Source organism: Rhopalosiphum padi, chromosome 4 (assembly GCF_020882245.1).
Source record: "Rhopalosiphum padi isolate XX-2018 chromosome 4, ASM2088224v1, whole genome shotgun sequence".
NCBI classification, from domain to species: domain Eukaryota; kingdom Metazoa; phylum Arthropoda; class Insecta; order Hemiptera; family Aphididae; genus Rhopalosiphum; species Rhopalosiphum padi.
The window spans coordinates 19,529,747-19,545,517 of record NC_083600.1 but is presented as its reverse complement, the minus strand read 5'-3'; the positions used below and the strand labels follow the sequence as shown (position 1 = coordinate 19,545,517).

Sequence of the window (15,771 nt, the reverse complement as noted above, 5' to 3'; positions counted from 1 at the left end):
ATAATGTAATATATAATACTCATTATATTTTTTAATGTTTCAAATATTATAGTTATGGGGTAGTATGAATGGGTATATTTTAGTATTAAACATTGTAACTAACGGAAATAATTATTAATAATGAAAGCAGTTTAACTATCTAAATTGTATTTTACTTAATACCTTTCATTATTTTGTTAATAGAAAAAAAACACTTGAAAGTATTACTATACTTTAAAATCAGTTTTTAAAATAAGATTTACTCATTATTTTTTTTTTAGAAAAAATACATAAAAATCCAAGAATTCGACAACTTTTGCTTTGATCATCACGATTCACGATAGGTAGTCGATAAAAAAATTTTTTAGAAATTCTTCAATCATTACAAATAAATATATTTTTCTTACTCATTACGAACAATATACAATCATGTTCACACGGTGTCATCCTGTATTGGCAATTTAGGTATATTTTGTGCCGTGAATTGAAAAACAAGAAAAGTAAATCAATATTGATCCGAAATACATTACAATAAAAATAAATGTATTCTATCAATATTTTTTTTATTTACAAACAAGATATATTAAATTTTACAAACACCAGTCTTCCATTGAAAATATTAAAACAACAATCAAATTTTTCAAATCAATTGATTTTCAAAAACTCAAAGATCCATTTTTAAACGATTTTTCGCTATTTTTATTGTTTCTGAAACAAAGAAAAACGCAAAAAATTAGCATACATTTTGAACACAAATTTAATTTTTAGTTATGAAAAATTCAAATAATAAAATATATTTATAAATTATATAGAAATATGTTCTGTGATTTCGGATTCACTAAAAAAAAGTTTCAAAAAATCCTGTTACATCTCAAATATTTGTATAAAAAATTAATTAATTTTATTAAATATAAAAATTATACTATGCAAATTTTAACTTATTAAAAAAAGTTGTGAAAAGTGGATACTTAATATAAATATATTTTAACTAATAATTATTTCTAATTTATTTTCTAATTAATCAAATAAATAATTTTTATTAAATGTATTAGTTTACTAACTCTATGGAAACCGACGTTCACGTCGACGTTCCTCGGACGGTTGAACGGTAATATTGTTTCGATACTTAGATAATTATGATAACTTCACTTTAAATAGTGGCTCATTGAATACTATACAACTATAAGGACAAAAATTATGCACAGTACGACAAATTCTGTGTGGTACGAAAAAAAAAAAGTTACGAGTATAAAAAGTTTAGATGAGCGATATAAAGTGGTACAGTGGTACCCCAAAAATGTAGTAGTGCCATTTCCTCTACCGTATAAACTTTAAATACTTATAACTTATAATTTATTAAGAATTTACTCTTTTGAATGTCAATATACATTTTTCATTTCATATTCCGAAGCAGAATGCTACTCGAAGTACATTCAGTCTATAAAAATCAAATTTTAGACAAGTAATAATGTATTGGTTATAAACTTATAACTATTGTAACCAAACATTCAGAATAAATAAGCTGCATCAGAATATGAAATTAGAAATTTATATTGGCCTTCAAAAGGGAAATTTCTTAGTAAATGATTAACGATAAAAAATAATAGTAAAAATATAATTTTCCCCAAAAATATTGTCTTGTAACGACTCAAAATAAATTATGTAAAAGAAGTAAATGTTAATATTTTTTGAAATATTGAGTGTCTTACGTTAAACGAATCAACTCGTGTACAAATGGCATATGATATGTTTATATATTATACACGAATGGTTCAGAGACACACTCTATCCTAACGGTCACATGCATTAGTAACTGTACGCTAAGGAATCCAGTATGGGTTTTTTCATATATTATTGATGGCGAATTTAATATTCAATCCAAGAGAAAGCGCACTAAAAAAGAACGCGATAAAAACAGGAACGACCGTCCGAAAATGGTAATAATTGAATAGACCTAATTCGTGTTATTGAATCATCACTACATATCATGAAACAGAAGTTAAAATCAAAAGAATCGGTATTAGTATTGATGGTTAGTAAATTATATATTGTATAATAGAATTGAAACCTAAAACTTCAATTTATTAAATTAAAATCGGCTTTTTTCGGTTCCTATATTATATTAATGAAAAATTTCGATTTCACATATATATGTGTTTTGATATTTTAATACCTATGTTGACACAATAATTTTTCTCGATTTATTCGCTCGAATTTATTGTACCATAGATTATAGAATACACTATTCAACTATTGTAAATTTATTATTTAAAATGTTCAAATTAAAATGAAATAATGTAATCGATTATTCCATGCTGACATCTGATCAAAATTATTTGAATGTACATTATTTATGTTGAATAATATACATAAAATGGTTCGTGTACATACCGAAACAAAACAATATTCGAAACCGGGAGCCTATTCGAACCTAAACCATACTGAAATAATTGTTTCAGTTTGAATACCGAAATCAGAACCAGAGCCTATAAACATTATTTTTATGTAAACGAATCTTAAACCAGAACCGATGTATTCTTAAGGTTTGGTCTGTAAGACCGGGTGAAAATTATTTTGTGCGACGGGTTAAAGGATTATACTCGAAACGTGGTACGACTGTTTATATTAAGACACAGATTTTCAGTGATCTTTTATCTTTGGCGTACGATTACAATATAGATATATATATATATATACATGTCATTTGGCGGAGATTGTGAGAGTTAGATTAACCACGGTTTGCCCAGCTCAACAAATCCGCAAACCATCGAATAAATATTTCCCAACAATTCCACGACGTTTCGCGAATATTATTGTTTCATATAACCGTATATAACGTATAATGAAACGATTTTTCATTATTTTAAAAAAACTATCATTTTAAAGTAAATATAATTTTATAAAAATATTTGATATGTGTTGGGATTTTTTAACTCGTTGTTTGCTCTATTAAAGAAATATTTGTTAGATTATTATGCACTTTAATTTACATGTTTACCTACCTCTCGACAGGTAATAGAGGACAAAACAAGAGGACCGTTGTCGGGCAGGCATGTCTTTGACAATTAGTTTGCTGCATTGTTTGTCGAATACCATGTAATTTTTATTTAAAAACAATTTAAGCTCCTTACCTAAAATATGACCAAACACCCGCCAATGGAAATAATATTTTATTATACTCATACGCTGCTTAATAATACATCAATACATTTCCGAGTAGAGTCTGCGACGTGAGCACGGAATTTTTTTCTAAATTGTTTTAAAAACGATAAAACGTGTTGTCGTCACGAAGATATCGGTTTATACCTTATACGTGTCTCCGCTACGGGTCGACGCGATAAAAGAAATACTACCCACCACCTACCCAATGAGTTATAAGAAACGATTTTTTTTTTTTTTTAAATAAAACGTTTTCCTTATAGATGCCATTAATTTTCTCAATCCACTGCAATGCTCTTTAAAATAATTTTTTTTTCAATAATTCTCATACTATGAAATATCTAAGAATATGTACTATTAAATTAAAAACAAATTGGCACTACTATATAGATATTGTATTAAATATTATGTTTCACAGAGACATTTTGGTGAACCATTTACGTTAATTTAGTTTTGGTTATAACTATATATACATAGGTTAGGTTATCTGCAATTTATATCGTAAACCAATAACCATAGACAAAACGTAATTTGATTTTAGAGTAGAAAATTATTATCTCTATTACTCGAAAATTGGGGAATTCAAATTTACATAATATCCAGTATAGAAATAAATATAAACACTAATATGGAATAATTGGATGAATAAATTGATTAAAATATATTGTGAAAAACTCAAAATAAGAAGATATTTTTAAAAAAAAATACTTTTTCTAAAGTTTTTATACAAATCAAAGAAAATATAGTTTGTTATTTTTATTATTTTTTATGCGTTTTTTTCACAAAATTATTTAACAATTATAATATGAAATATTAAAAACAAAATTCAAAATTTATGTATTCTATGCAATAGTGTATTATAATTTACAATATGTTTGAAGGTAGTTTTATTTTATAAACTAGTTATGTAGTTTTTAATAAGTAAGAATAATATTAATCAACAGCCAAATGAACATTGACTTCATTAAAAATGGTGTTCGTGTTGGAGTATCACGCGATGTTAAATGAATAATATGTGCATATATTTTTTAAATTACCATTATCTCAAACACACATAGTGAACTTTTTTCTAAATTGTTGACATAATAAGGTTGTGTATTTAATTTCAGTTTATTATCACTAAGCGTTTCGTTTTAAGGAAATTAAAAAAAATGATATGGTTTTCTCAAAAATCATAATAATATTATATTATAAGTTTATAATTATATTATATAGTCACTCACTGTATATGCGTATTATTCCTTAGATAGTTCAATTTGGAGAGTATAAATATTTTCCAATGCATTTGTAGATACTCCGATGACTAAAATATTCACTTTTGCATAATTTGCATAATAAATTTATCACAAAAAATCGTGTGATTTTGTTTTTGAAACAAACTACTATTAATCAGTACCTAACAATCAGAAATGCGTGCGGTTATTTAAATTATATTGCACCAAGAATATATTTATGTTACGTATACCCTACTGATAAGTAAAGTAAAGTAAACTAGTGTTGATTTATCGTTTCTTAAACTAAATAAAGGGCTATGTAATTATTTATTAAGATGTTCACATTATTCACGATTGTGTATCGTATTAATTTGCAACTCTTTAAATAATTATATGTAATCGATATTAGATAACAGATATTATATTGAGTAATAATAATGGACTATCTGTTAAAGTCCATCGGTATCTATGTATTTAGTAGGTATTATTTAAAAACCGTGCCTAGTCGAGATTTTCATAATTTTTTTTTTACCTATTTAAGATTATTATAATTTTTATAAAATTTTCTGGTTTTTTTTCTTTTACAAATTTAACTCCTAACCACGGGCAGCTACTATGTACGAAATATATGACCCCGAAGCTCATTCCAACTGTGCATTAAGTAAAGAAGTATAAAGTGATTCAAAGCTTAAATAATAATAGTTCATAAAAACTCGTATATGGAACTCGTTGGCAAGAAATTTGAAAAAAAAAATGTTGACAATATTTATCTCTGTAAAAAAAAAAATAATATTATATCATACCATAATGCAGCTTTTTATTAAGTATTTTTTATCAAATTCAGGAAATTGAAATTAATTCTATATCAAAAAAGTATATGCTTAAATTTAATTGTAATTATTATTTTTACACCAATATCTTAAATCTTTTTTATTGAATGTGTTTCTTATAATTTAAGCACAATATGGTAATATCTTCAAAATTTTAATAAAATAAGAAGTCATTATATTTTAGAAATTTTTGACATTACTCGTGAGGTGCATAATGTATATTTATATATATTATTGTGTGTATATAATAATAACCGATAAGCGTATATAGTATATTATATAAATATATAAAAATATACTTGGAATTTCTGAGTTGTTGTCCTACACGTTTTACGAATAATCGAATAAATTTATAAATATAAAACTAATATGGACACTTAAACTGTTTAAATGATAAATCCTTAATTTTTTATTTTAAAAATTTTCCTAAGAGGCTTTTTGCAATACGCTTACGGCTATCGTTAAAAGCCCTTAAAAATTGAGCGTTCTAATAACAGAAGATACGTTTTCGATTTCACTCTCTGCGGTGAAATAATTCTCAATATTTAAACAAAACATCCGAAACAACCCTGTATATTTACCCGACAAACAATAACGTAGAAATAACCGCATAAACGTGCAGCTAAAAGGCCCTCGATTCCTGTAACCTTTGCAGTTAATTATCAGACTGCGTAAAATTCTAAATTCCACACGGCATTCGTCACGTTCTAAAATCAGTTACAACTGCGCATTTTAATGAAGAAATATTAAAGGAGCGAAACTCTAACAATTCATAATGGATGAATCTTTAGACAAAACTTTTATCACGTGATCATTTCTTATGTACAAAGGTCTCCGCAGTTGTCCGCGTACTCATAATAACACATTGGAACTATACTGCATTTGAGTATCGTCTTGCTTACCTTTTTGAATAAGTAAACGACTGAATTCACAAAATTATTGTTATGAAATATGTATCTCTTAGAAATAATACAATTTGCAAAAAAATAAATAAATAACACGGTGATCATACTTCGTGAAACTCAGATGTAAATAAAACGAGCCATTTTGATGGTAAAAAACTTTTTCAAAAAATCTAATAATTTATTTGTCGCACATTTTAGACGTCACTGCGGCTACAAGGGTATGCGTTAATGGTCCAATAATATTATTCTTGTAGCGTTCACTATCGTGCCAAAGGATTATATTACCTATTACGGTGGCGTCTTAGAGTCCCGTGTAAATGTTTATGCGTGTTATTAGAACGGTAGGTACAATGCCAAAAAAAGCGATTAATACAATTCTAGGGTATTGTATTGTATTTTAGAAATGTGTAACAAAAACAAGTCAATTATTAAAGTTTATAAGAGTTTATTTCGTTATAAAGTATGACAACTTCAATACAATTTTTAATAAATGTACTATTATTTTCAATACCAATCATGTGGGTGAATGCATTTTAATAATAATAATTCAAAATGTATCTATAATCAATATAACAATAGGTACGGCTAAACAAAACTAATCATCGAAAATTAATTCGATTTTAACCGTTGGACATGACTAGTTTCACTAAATAGTTTTTTGTGATAGTCAAATTTAATTTATTTTAACATCATCTTAATCCTCGTGTTATCTATCTAAAATAATGTATAGGTGATTATTAAATTATTGAATTTTAAATTATAGATTTGATATATTTATAAGTCTCAATTATTTGAAGCTAATTATAGGGTATTTCGATTTCATAAAAATAAATTGAGTTGACAATAAAACGATGTACATTTTATTAACTATAAGCGGGTGTCGGACAGTAATTTCATTCCGATTCGTTATCGTCAAATTGCAATTGTAATAATTGCAGTATATACAGTACACGATGGATGATTGATTATGTTTATATAATAAGTACAATAGTGAATCTAAGTTGGCTTATTGCAATGATACCGTTTGACAGCGATTATATCATATCATTTAATTCTTGTTGTGTTAGGATTTCGGATGAATAAGAACAACATTATCCGTAGTATTGTGATCGAAAAAAACAAAATAGTATGTCCAAAGTTCATTTTTACAACATATTAGTTATCATTTGTTCGTATAAAAAGTTTTTTCAAAGTTTTATAACAAAAATGTCAGGTAAAAACATAAATTATTATACTTCTCATCAAGTTTTTGCGTTTTGTTTATATAAATATTATACATAACATATATTATATACATATACAACACAACTACGCTATTAAAAAAAAAAAAAAAACAATCATTGAAAAAATAACGATTTTAGTTGACTGTTTATGCTGTTTATGTAAATATTGCGTGTAAAAACCAAAGTTTCTAACAATATGTATGTATGCAGTGTGTGTAACAAGATGACTGATGTGCTTGTAGTTATTTTGACAGGTGTAAAAGAACGACTAACTCGCGTTTGTGTTAGGTCGATGGTAATAATATTAAGGTAAAACGCAATAATTATATAAAAAAAATATAGACAGTAGTTATATAATTAATAGCTTCAAAATAAAGTTCAGTAAAAATTAAAATCTTTGTAGGTGAACTTTATTTACGTTCAACTGCAATACTCGTACGCGGTGTATTTTTGATGACCGAGTATTTTATTATGCGCACAGTTTGACGTATAAAAGTTCGAAATTTATACAACGACTGCAATGAGTGACCTCATCGTGCACATTTGCCATAAACATAATATTTTGAAAAATCAATAGTTATAATCTTATCATAAATAACATTTTCGTGTCGTGTATATAATACAACAAAACGGTCGCATCCATGATTTGGACTCCAAAAAAGTAGGTAGAGAAAAACCACATACTTTATCGGCTCGTCATATAAAAAAAATGCTTCACTGTATTATTAATCTACAGACCAGGTGTTTTCAGAACGTCAAAAAATTTAACTAAGTTCAAATACAAGCTTGATAGCTCATTTTTATGTCATTTTTTTTTTAATTTTGATATTCATACTGTTCAAAATTATAAAAAATACTTATATTTATAAATAAGATGAAATCATTGTTGTCACATGTAAAACAATATAGAATTTTAATATAATTATTATGACCAGTAATTATCTTTTGGTAATTTTTTTTATTTATTTTTCTTTAAATATAAATAATAAATAATATAATTTACATTTAAAAAATGTACATTTTACATAATTAAAAAATGTTTGGTTTTTGGATACGATAACCTTAAAAATTGTTTGGTTTTAACCATACATGTACTTAAAGTTTACGGATTTATCCTGTATTTATCTTAAATGTGTGGTTTTTGGATTCGACGACTAGAGTATTAAAGTAAAACATGGTTTAAGGTCTTTAAATATTATTGTTGTCGTTTAAATAGTAGCAGGTTCATAATATCGACAGCAGTTATAATCACACGCTGACCCGATCTCGAATTAAATGTTACATTATTATTTTAATTGCGTTATAGCAGGACACTGAGCTACAAGAATTTATAACAGAAAGTATAATATAAACGCGTATACACTCGTACGATGTGATTCGACAGTTTCCCTAATGATAATTTTTGTTTGTACGTACGCTTAAGTGTGAAACGCTGTTACTAAAGTAGAACTTGGCGCCAGACAGTATTTATACTGAAAGATTCGTGCCAACTAACAAGAAAACGAAAATGAACTCTTTCAAGCCGCAGTATAATATATTATATTATAATATTATTATACTGATTTAAATGCGAACATCGTGTATTTTTATTTCTTTTATAAGTAAAAAATATTAAACAAAAATAAATATATTTTTAAGGATAATTCCTCCTGCAGTACAGTGAATTAAATGTAAATATCCTCGAGAAAAAATATGTACACCGCATATACGTATCGTGTAAAAAAATAAAACAGTTAACTTAAAAACGTGTTCGTTTTAATAACATTGAACCGTCAACGTGATACGCGTACAATAAAATAATATATATGACATAAAAACACAGCATCGTTCAGTTGTACACTTGTACGTTATAAAGACGACGAGAATTATATTCCATAACAACGTAATAACCGCAGTGTATTTAATTATTATTATTAACGTACAATTTTAATGACTCTGTGATCTATATACACACTTGAAAATGTTTTCTGGTTGTTGTAAATCAATGTTTGTATAATCATTACGATATATATCATAAGTTTTCCGGCATGATATATTATATTACTATACAATATGTTTATATACATATATTATATTTCAAACTTCAGTATATATATATTCTACACATATATATATATATATATATGACATAGGTACCTATTTGAAGTGAGGTATTTATTTTCCACGTTTTATATTCATGGTGGTGCTCCGTATCAATTAAATAAAAATGCACGCAGAAAATGATTAGCACGCCGAAATGCCACCAAAACGTAAATTATAATATAACCGTCGTGCGTATATATATTTTTTTATTTATCGAGATTTCAATGCGACGTTGTTATATCATGACAATTAACCGTTAACACAATGAAGATTAAGTATAATATTAATAGAACTTATACATGGTAAATATTGAAGTGAAAAGACTACAACGAAAATAAAATATATAATATTACATGATTACTATAAAAAATTAGTTTAAAGATGACGTGTAAATATTAAGAACGAATAATATTATTTAGTAAGCAATGATTTTATAAACTGATCAAAGAATATAAGTAATCAACGGAATTATAAATAAAACATTGATGAAAGCAAGTTATTGCTTAATAAGGATAATAATCTAGAGTTGTGTAATACTTTTTTGGACCCACTACGTTGTCTGAAGATTATGATAATTTTCAAGTTTTTAAAGGGCACCACTTACTCCGTCTTAATCATTTATTATCTGATACTCGTTTTTATAATAATTTATTTTAAATAAATGTATTGATAAAAATATTAATGTAAAATACTGTTATGATCGTCTATACAAAATATGATTGGTATACAATGACAAATAGTTTACAACCGGCATAATACAGTACTATCGATTACGTTATTACAAAACGAGACAACAAAAAAAATAAAAATAAAACACGAAAATTGGCAAGAAAAATGAGCGTCTTGTGTTCAAAATAACATAACAACAACAAAACAACAACAACAACAACAAATAGCGCTACGCAAAAGTACTAGTTGGCATTAGTGTGCGTGTGGTGGCGTTTTTTTAATATTCCGTAAAGGAACAAAAGGATGAACGCGCGAAAGGATGACGTGTGTTTATAGCTTTATAAATATATATTCATATGTATACATATATATGCATGCCCCATAGTAGTTTTAATTTGCATACATCTTTCCCGCGTCTCGTTATACTACTCTCTGAAGCAGTGACGAACGGCCCTTCGATGTTTTATTTCCGTTCTATTTTTTATTCTGGTCTTCTATTTCTCGTTCCGCAGGGTTGTTGTGTTTTGCGTTCAGTCAAAGGGTCGGCGCGCGCAGTTATAGTCCCGAGGGGCGAAATACTACGACGACGCGGAACCCGTAAAAGCCACGTGTTTCGATCTCGTTTTGTCATAACATAACATCACGATGCGGCCTACAGACAAATACAATATCTATGAATGACTAGACGGCGGAGATCCGACGATATTATGTCGAAATCAGATATATATATATGTAAAAAAAAAAGTATATTTGATATTTTCTCCGCTGCGAAGAAAAATATTGAATCATAATACGAGTGTATGTATATTATGTATTTGGTTCGCGGTTGTAATGCAACAAATATACAGCGCAGAAAAGTATTTTAAGATTTGAAAATATATGGCTTATCGCGTAACGCGAAATCGGTTAACGAAATAGTGAGTTCCGGAGAGACATCAGGCGCATTCGTCTCGTTACGATATGATATCGATTTTATTTATAATTTGTGTACATTAATATAACACATATCATACAAGAAATTAATTTTTCATTGCATACTTACAAATCCGTGTATTTTTCGTGGGCAAAATATGTTTAGTAACCACTGAAACTAAAATAACGTTGTCGTGCAAACCATAAAAAGGTCATATTAAAAAATTAAAGAGGGAGCGGAGTGAGTAAGATTTTTAAAGAACGAAACGGTAGTTGAGTAAAAAAAGTTTGGGAAATAATGGTATGGAGACATTTTCCCCGACTTTCGTTATTTCCAGGAAGTTCCAGTCTAGTGATATCAAAGACTAGCAACAATTTAACATCTATATATGTTGAGCTGGATCAACATTTTCTATTCTAATAGCTACAGTTGCCACGGCGACCAAACAATAATTTATATTATATCAATATTTGTATCGATTATTTTCCTAACGATTTTGCGCTACAACTAAAAACATATTATTATAATATATATATATATACAACGTTTTTTGGCGCAGCGAAGAAAACACCAAGTTACGTGTGTTGAAAATACTCAAAATAAATTGATAATTACTATTCATAAAACTTTTGGTTTGATTTTGATACTTTAAAATATAAAATTCAATTAAGGTTGAGTACGTCATTAATAGTTCATGAAATTTTAAATTTTATTGATACATTTGTAAAACAAATGATTTTTTTTTTAATAACTTTCATTTATTTATGATATTTATAATAATAATCAACTGTTAAATTAAAAAGCTATGCTGTGAATGTATGAATCATTTGTAAATGAACCAATTAGAACCAATTTATGAATTCGCACAAGTCCGTGACATTTGATCACTGTCTATAACCAGTATTTCACAATCCATATAATAATATTACAAATTTGTAACACGGCGCAATGCATAGACAAAAGTGTTACAGTACTGCGCAGAACAACATTGTCAACTATTCAAGAATTTATCTTTATAATAATAATTTATTATCATCCGCATTCAATGTTTATTAATATTTCTGATTTCAAGGTTGATAGCTTATCCGTGTAATTCTTACCATAATCAAAAATATTAAATATTATTAGTAAAATATATATATATATATATACGAGTAGTTTTATTGGTTGGTAACCTACTTAAGTATAAGTACTTTAAAAGTTTAGATTTTGTTAAAATAAATTATTTTCAAAATATAACGATGTCTATATTTTTATCTTTTTTTATTTTAAATTTATTTAAAATGTTAAAACTAACAATTCCATGTTTAAGCCAAAATTACGTTCATTTAAATACAAAACATAAAGCATAAGCTTAAACTCGTAAAAATGATTGAATGTACCATTCTGCGTTGTACTAATGAAAACATTTTTTCACGTTACTGGAATAGTAAAATCGTATTACTCATCCTTTTAAAATAAATTGTATATTTTTCTAAGTAAATCACTCAATTTGAACAAAAACCAATACTATACATAGCTTAAATGTAATTCTTCGGCTAGAGTAAATCTCTTGACTTTTTGACATTTCAGTGTTGTGAAATAAACCTATCATGGATTATGTAAATGGAGTTTTACAGTTAATCTGATTTCCTTAACTCGGTAAGACGTAATTTGCTCTGATAATAATCACATATAAACAGTTTTGAAAACTTTATACCTTTTAATATAGTACTAAATATAATTCTATATTATGTATTTTATTTAAAGACCAAAGTAGTTATTGGAAAACACACGATAATGTATTTATTTTTTTTAAGTATTTTGTTGTGTATCGTAACGTGAAATACATTTATCGAAGTTTTGTCAAAAGTTATTTTATGAAACAAACAAGTGGATTGCATTATATTCAATCAATAACAATCAGACTACATATCTATACAGAGTAGGACTCGGTGTCATAGAATATTCTCACGGTGCCAAAATATAATGGATAACCTTGATGGTCGACTTAATACATTGAGAATAATTCGAACAGTTATAAAATATTTTATTAAATATAACTTAAGTGATTTCTATTTACTACATTGTCATTATAATGTGTAAAGTATAACTATTTTTATAAACATATCATATATTTTTGTTCATACAAAACTTCAATAAAATAAAAAGTAAGCAACCATCCGTTTGAAATACCGCTCTGCTATAAAGTTAGTGCCAAAAAAAATCACCGTGATGTACGAGTTAAATTTTAAACTTTAATAAAAAATTTAATATGAGTATCTAGTGGATATATTTTTTTAATATAGTATAAATAACTAATACTGAACCTTTTATTAAATTATTAAATTTTCAAATTTTAGATATTTCAAAGACTAGATAGTTTTACATATTCAAGATTTAATAAATATCGTCGAAATTTTAAATTTAAATACTTATAAAAATAATGGTAAATTAACAGCTTATTAGGAACCTTACATAAAACTTTCAAAAAAATTTGCGTTATAAATAAATAAAAAAAATATAAATTCCAAATGTCTATTAATAACTCAAAAAGTATTAACTAAATATTATCAAAAATTAAAATGTGATGAAATGTATTCAACACATCGAATATCAAACGCATATACACTACTGGTGTATATAGTAACTAAAATAAAACTTATAAGTATACACAATCACACTGTCTTATCGTTTAGCTATAATCATGAACTCATCCGATTTTTATCATTATAACTTATAAGTATTATTACTATCTATTTTCAAGGTACATAATATTGTTGATTTACGTTAAGTATTTTATATAATTACAATATAGCGTGATACCATTTTCTTTTTTTCGTGAACGCATAAAACATAAATATACCTACCTACGAATGTGATTACCTTTTACGTTTTTATCGCGATTTATATACGAAATAACAATCGAAGTATAAACTATTGTCGTAAAGTATTTTATTGTTTTCATAACAAAACATCACAATATCAGTCTTACGTCTCATTGAATTCTCGTGGTTGTCAATATACACAGTAATATAACGTACATACGATTGTAATAATTGCAGTATGCAAATCGTAGTGGTCGAGCGGATTTTTTACGTCTGTCAAATAGTTTAACTATAATAACATTTAATGCACAGCTGCGCACAAACACTATACACCGTTAAGTATTTAATAATAACGGCGATCTGTTTTACATGTTATTTCAGTCACAGAGAGAAAATTTGGTGACAAATGCGAATCCAACGACGATTGTCATTTCAACGGGTCAATATGTAGAATTGACCGGAGCAACAAAAAGTGTCTGTGTCAACCCGAATTTGAGGCCACCAACCACATCGACAAATGCGGACACAGTACGTATATATAGAAGCTATGCATTTATATTGATTTTCGTTGTTTTTTTCAGCTTAATTGCAATATTACACTTGCGTATTATTATACATTTTATAATCGTTTACGTAGACATGCGTGCTAGAACCCATTATACACAAGTAAGGCGGTGTATATGGGGGGAGAGGTATACAAAAAAAAAATAAATCAAGTTTTTTTCCCCCTTTCCAGTAACTTCATCAAATTATTACTGGTGCAACACTATAATAAACTCCTTCCAAGTGCCAATGCACAGAGTTCTGTCAATAAGAATTTTACTGTTCATATTGACTGTAAAAAACTTATAAAAAACCTTCCTGAAAAAGAAACGAAAACTCAACGTTTCGTAATATTATAAAACCAGACATTTGTAAAGAAGAAACATTGTTATTTTATTTATTTATTTATTTTTTTTTTTGGTTTTTGAATCGAAACCTCAATAAAAAAAAATACAAATTGACTTTATACAAAATTATCATTATAGTTTATATTTTTTTCCAAATTTAAAAATGGTGTGATTCCGACAGAAATATAAACTATTTTATTTATATTATTTACACAGCTTATTCATAGATTTAAGGTATATATTTGATTATTATCATTTTTATATACTAGCAAAGTAATTCGGCCAGTATGCTTCCATTTTTTCTTCAATAATAAAGTCGACCAAAAACTAATTTTTTTAATTTTTAAGTTTACTCAAAAACCATATTTTTGAACTCTTTGGATTTAGTTCTACTTTAAAAGTGTTCATAATTGTCTATGAAATAGGTTTCACTTTTAAATCGTGAACCATTAATACAATAATATAAGAAACATTAATTAATATTTTTATGTTTAAATCGCAAACGTTCATTTGTAATAATAGTTTATTATTGAACTTTAAGATTATCTGAGAGGCTTTAGAATTACATTTCGATATTTTATATTTATATTCCATCCAATTTTCCCATTTAAGATTAAAGTCTAACCTAACCTAATCTTCTAATTTTTCAAACTCTATCAATAATTTTCGTCCCATTTACTTATACATTTTCTGTAGAACATTTTACTTATTTAAGTTTTTCATTTATATATGTAGCAATACATTTTATCTCTTAAGAATAAAATAATCAGCCCTCTTTATGGTAAATATGAACAAAGACAATTTTTGTGTTAGTTCCGTTATTCAATAGTAAAAATTAATTTTCTATTTTCGTGTTTACAACAGCATGGATGATGCAATAATATCATAAGTAGAAATAGGATATAAAAAATATTCATGTTGGAAACATTTTAAATTGTATTAACTATACGCAAATTAGATTTGTTTTCAATTAATTTTCTTTACAGTAATATTTTCAAAGACATTTCTTATAAAAAAAAATGTATTAAAAATTATAATTAAAAATATATTAAAAAACGTTATTTCTTTATATTACATTAAAATTAAAAATAAAATAATAT

At 26.5% G+C, this 15,771-nt stretch overlaps 1 protein-coding gene across 3 annotated transcripts in view; it reads left to right on the top strand.

Annotated features, from left to right (window-relative positions):
- The window catches only part of LOC132929464 (uncharacterized), a 70,653-nt gene that overhangs the window by 34,690 nt on the left and 20,192 nt on the right, over positions 1–15,771 (top strand). For all 3 annotated transcript variants that reach the window (XM_060994830.1, XM_060994828.1, XM_060994829.1), the window contains one exon: positions 14,163–14,309. In XM_060994830.1, the coding sequence (XP_060850813.1) occupies positions 14,163–14,309 (147 nt within the window). The remainder of the gene's footprint in view (positions 1–14,162; positions 14,310–15,771) is intronic.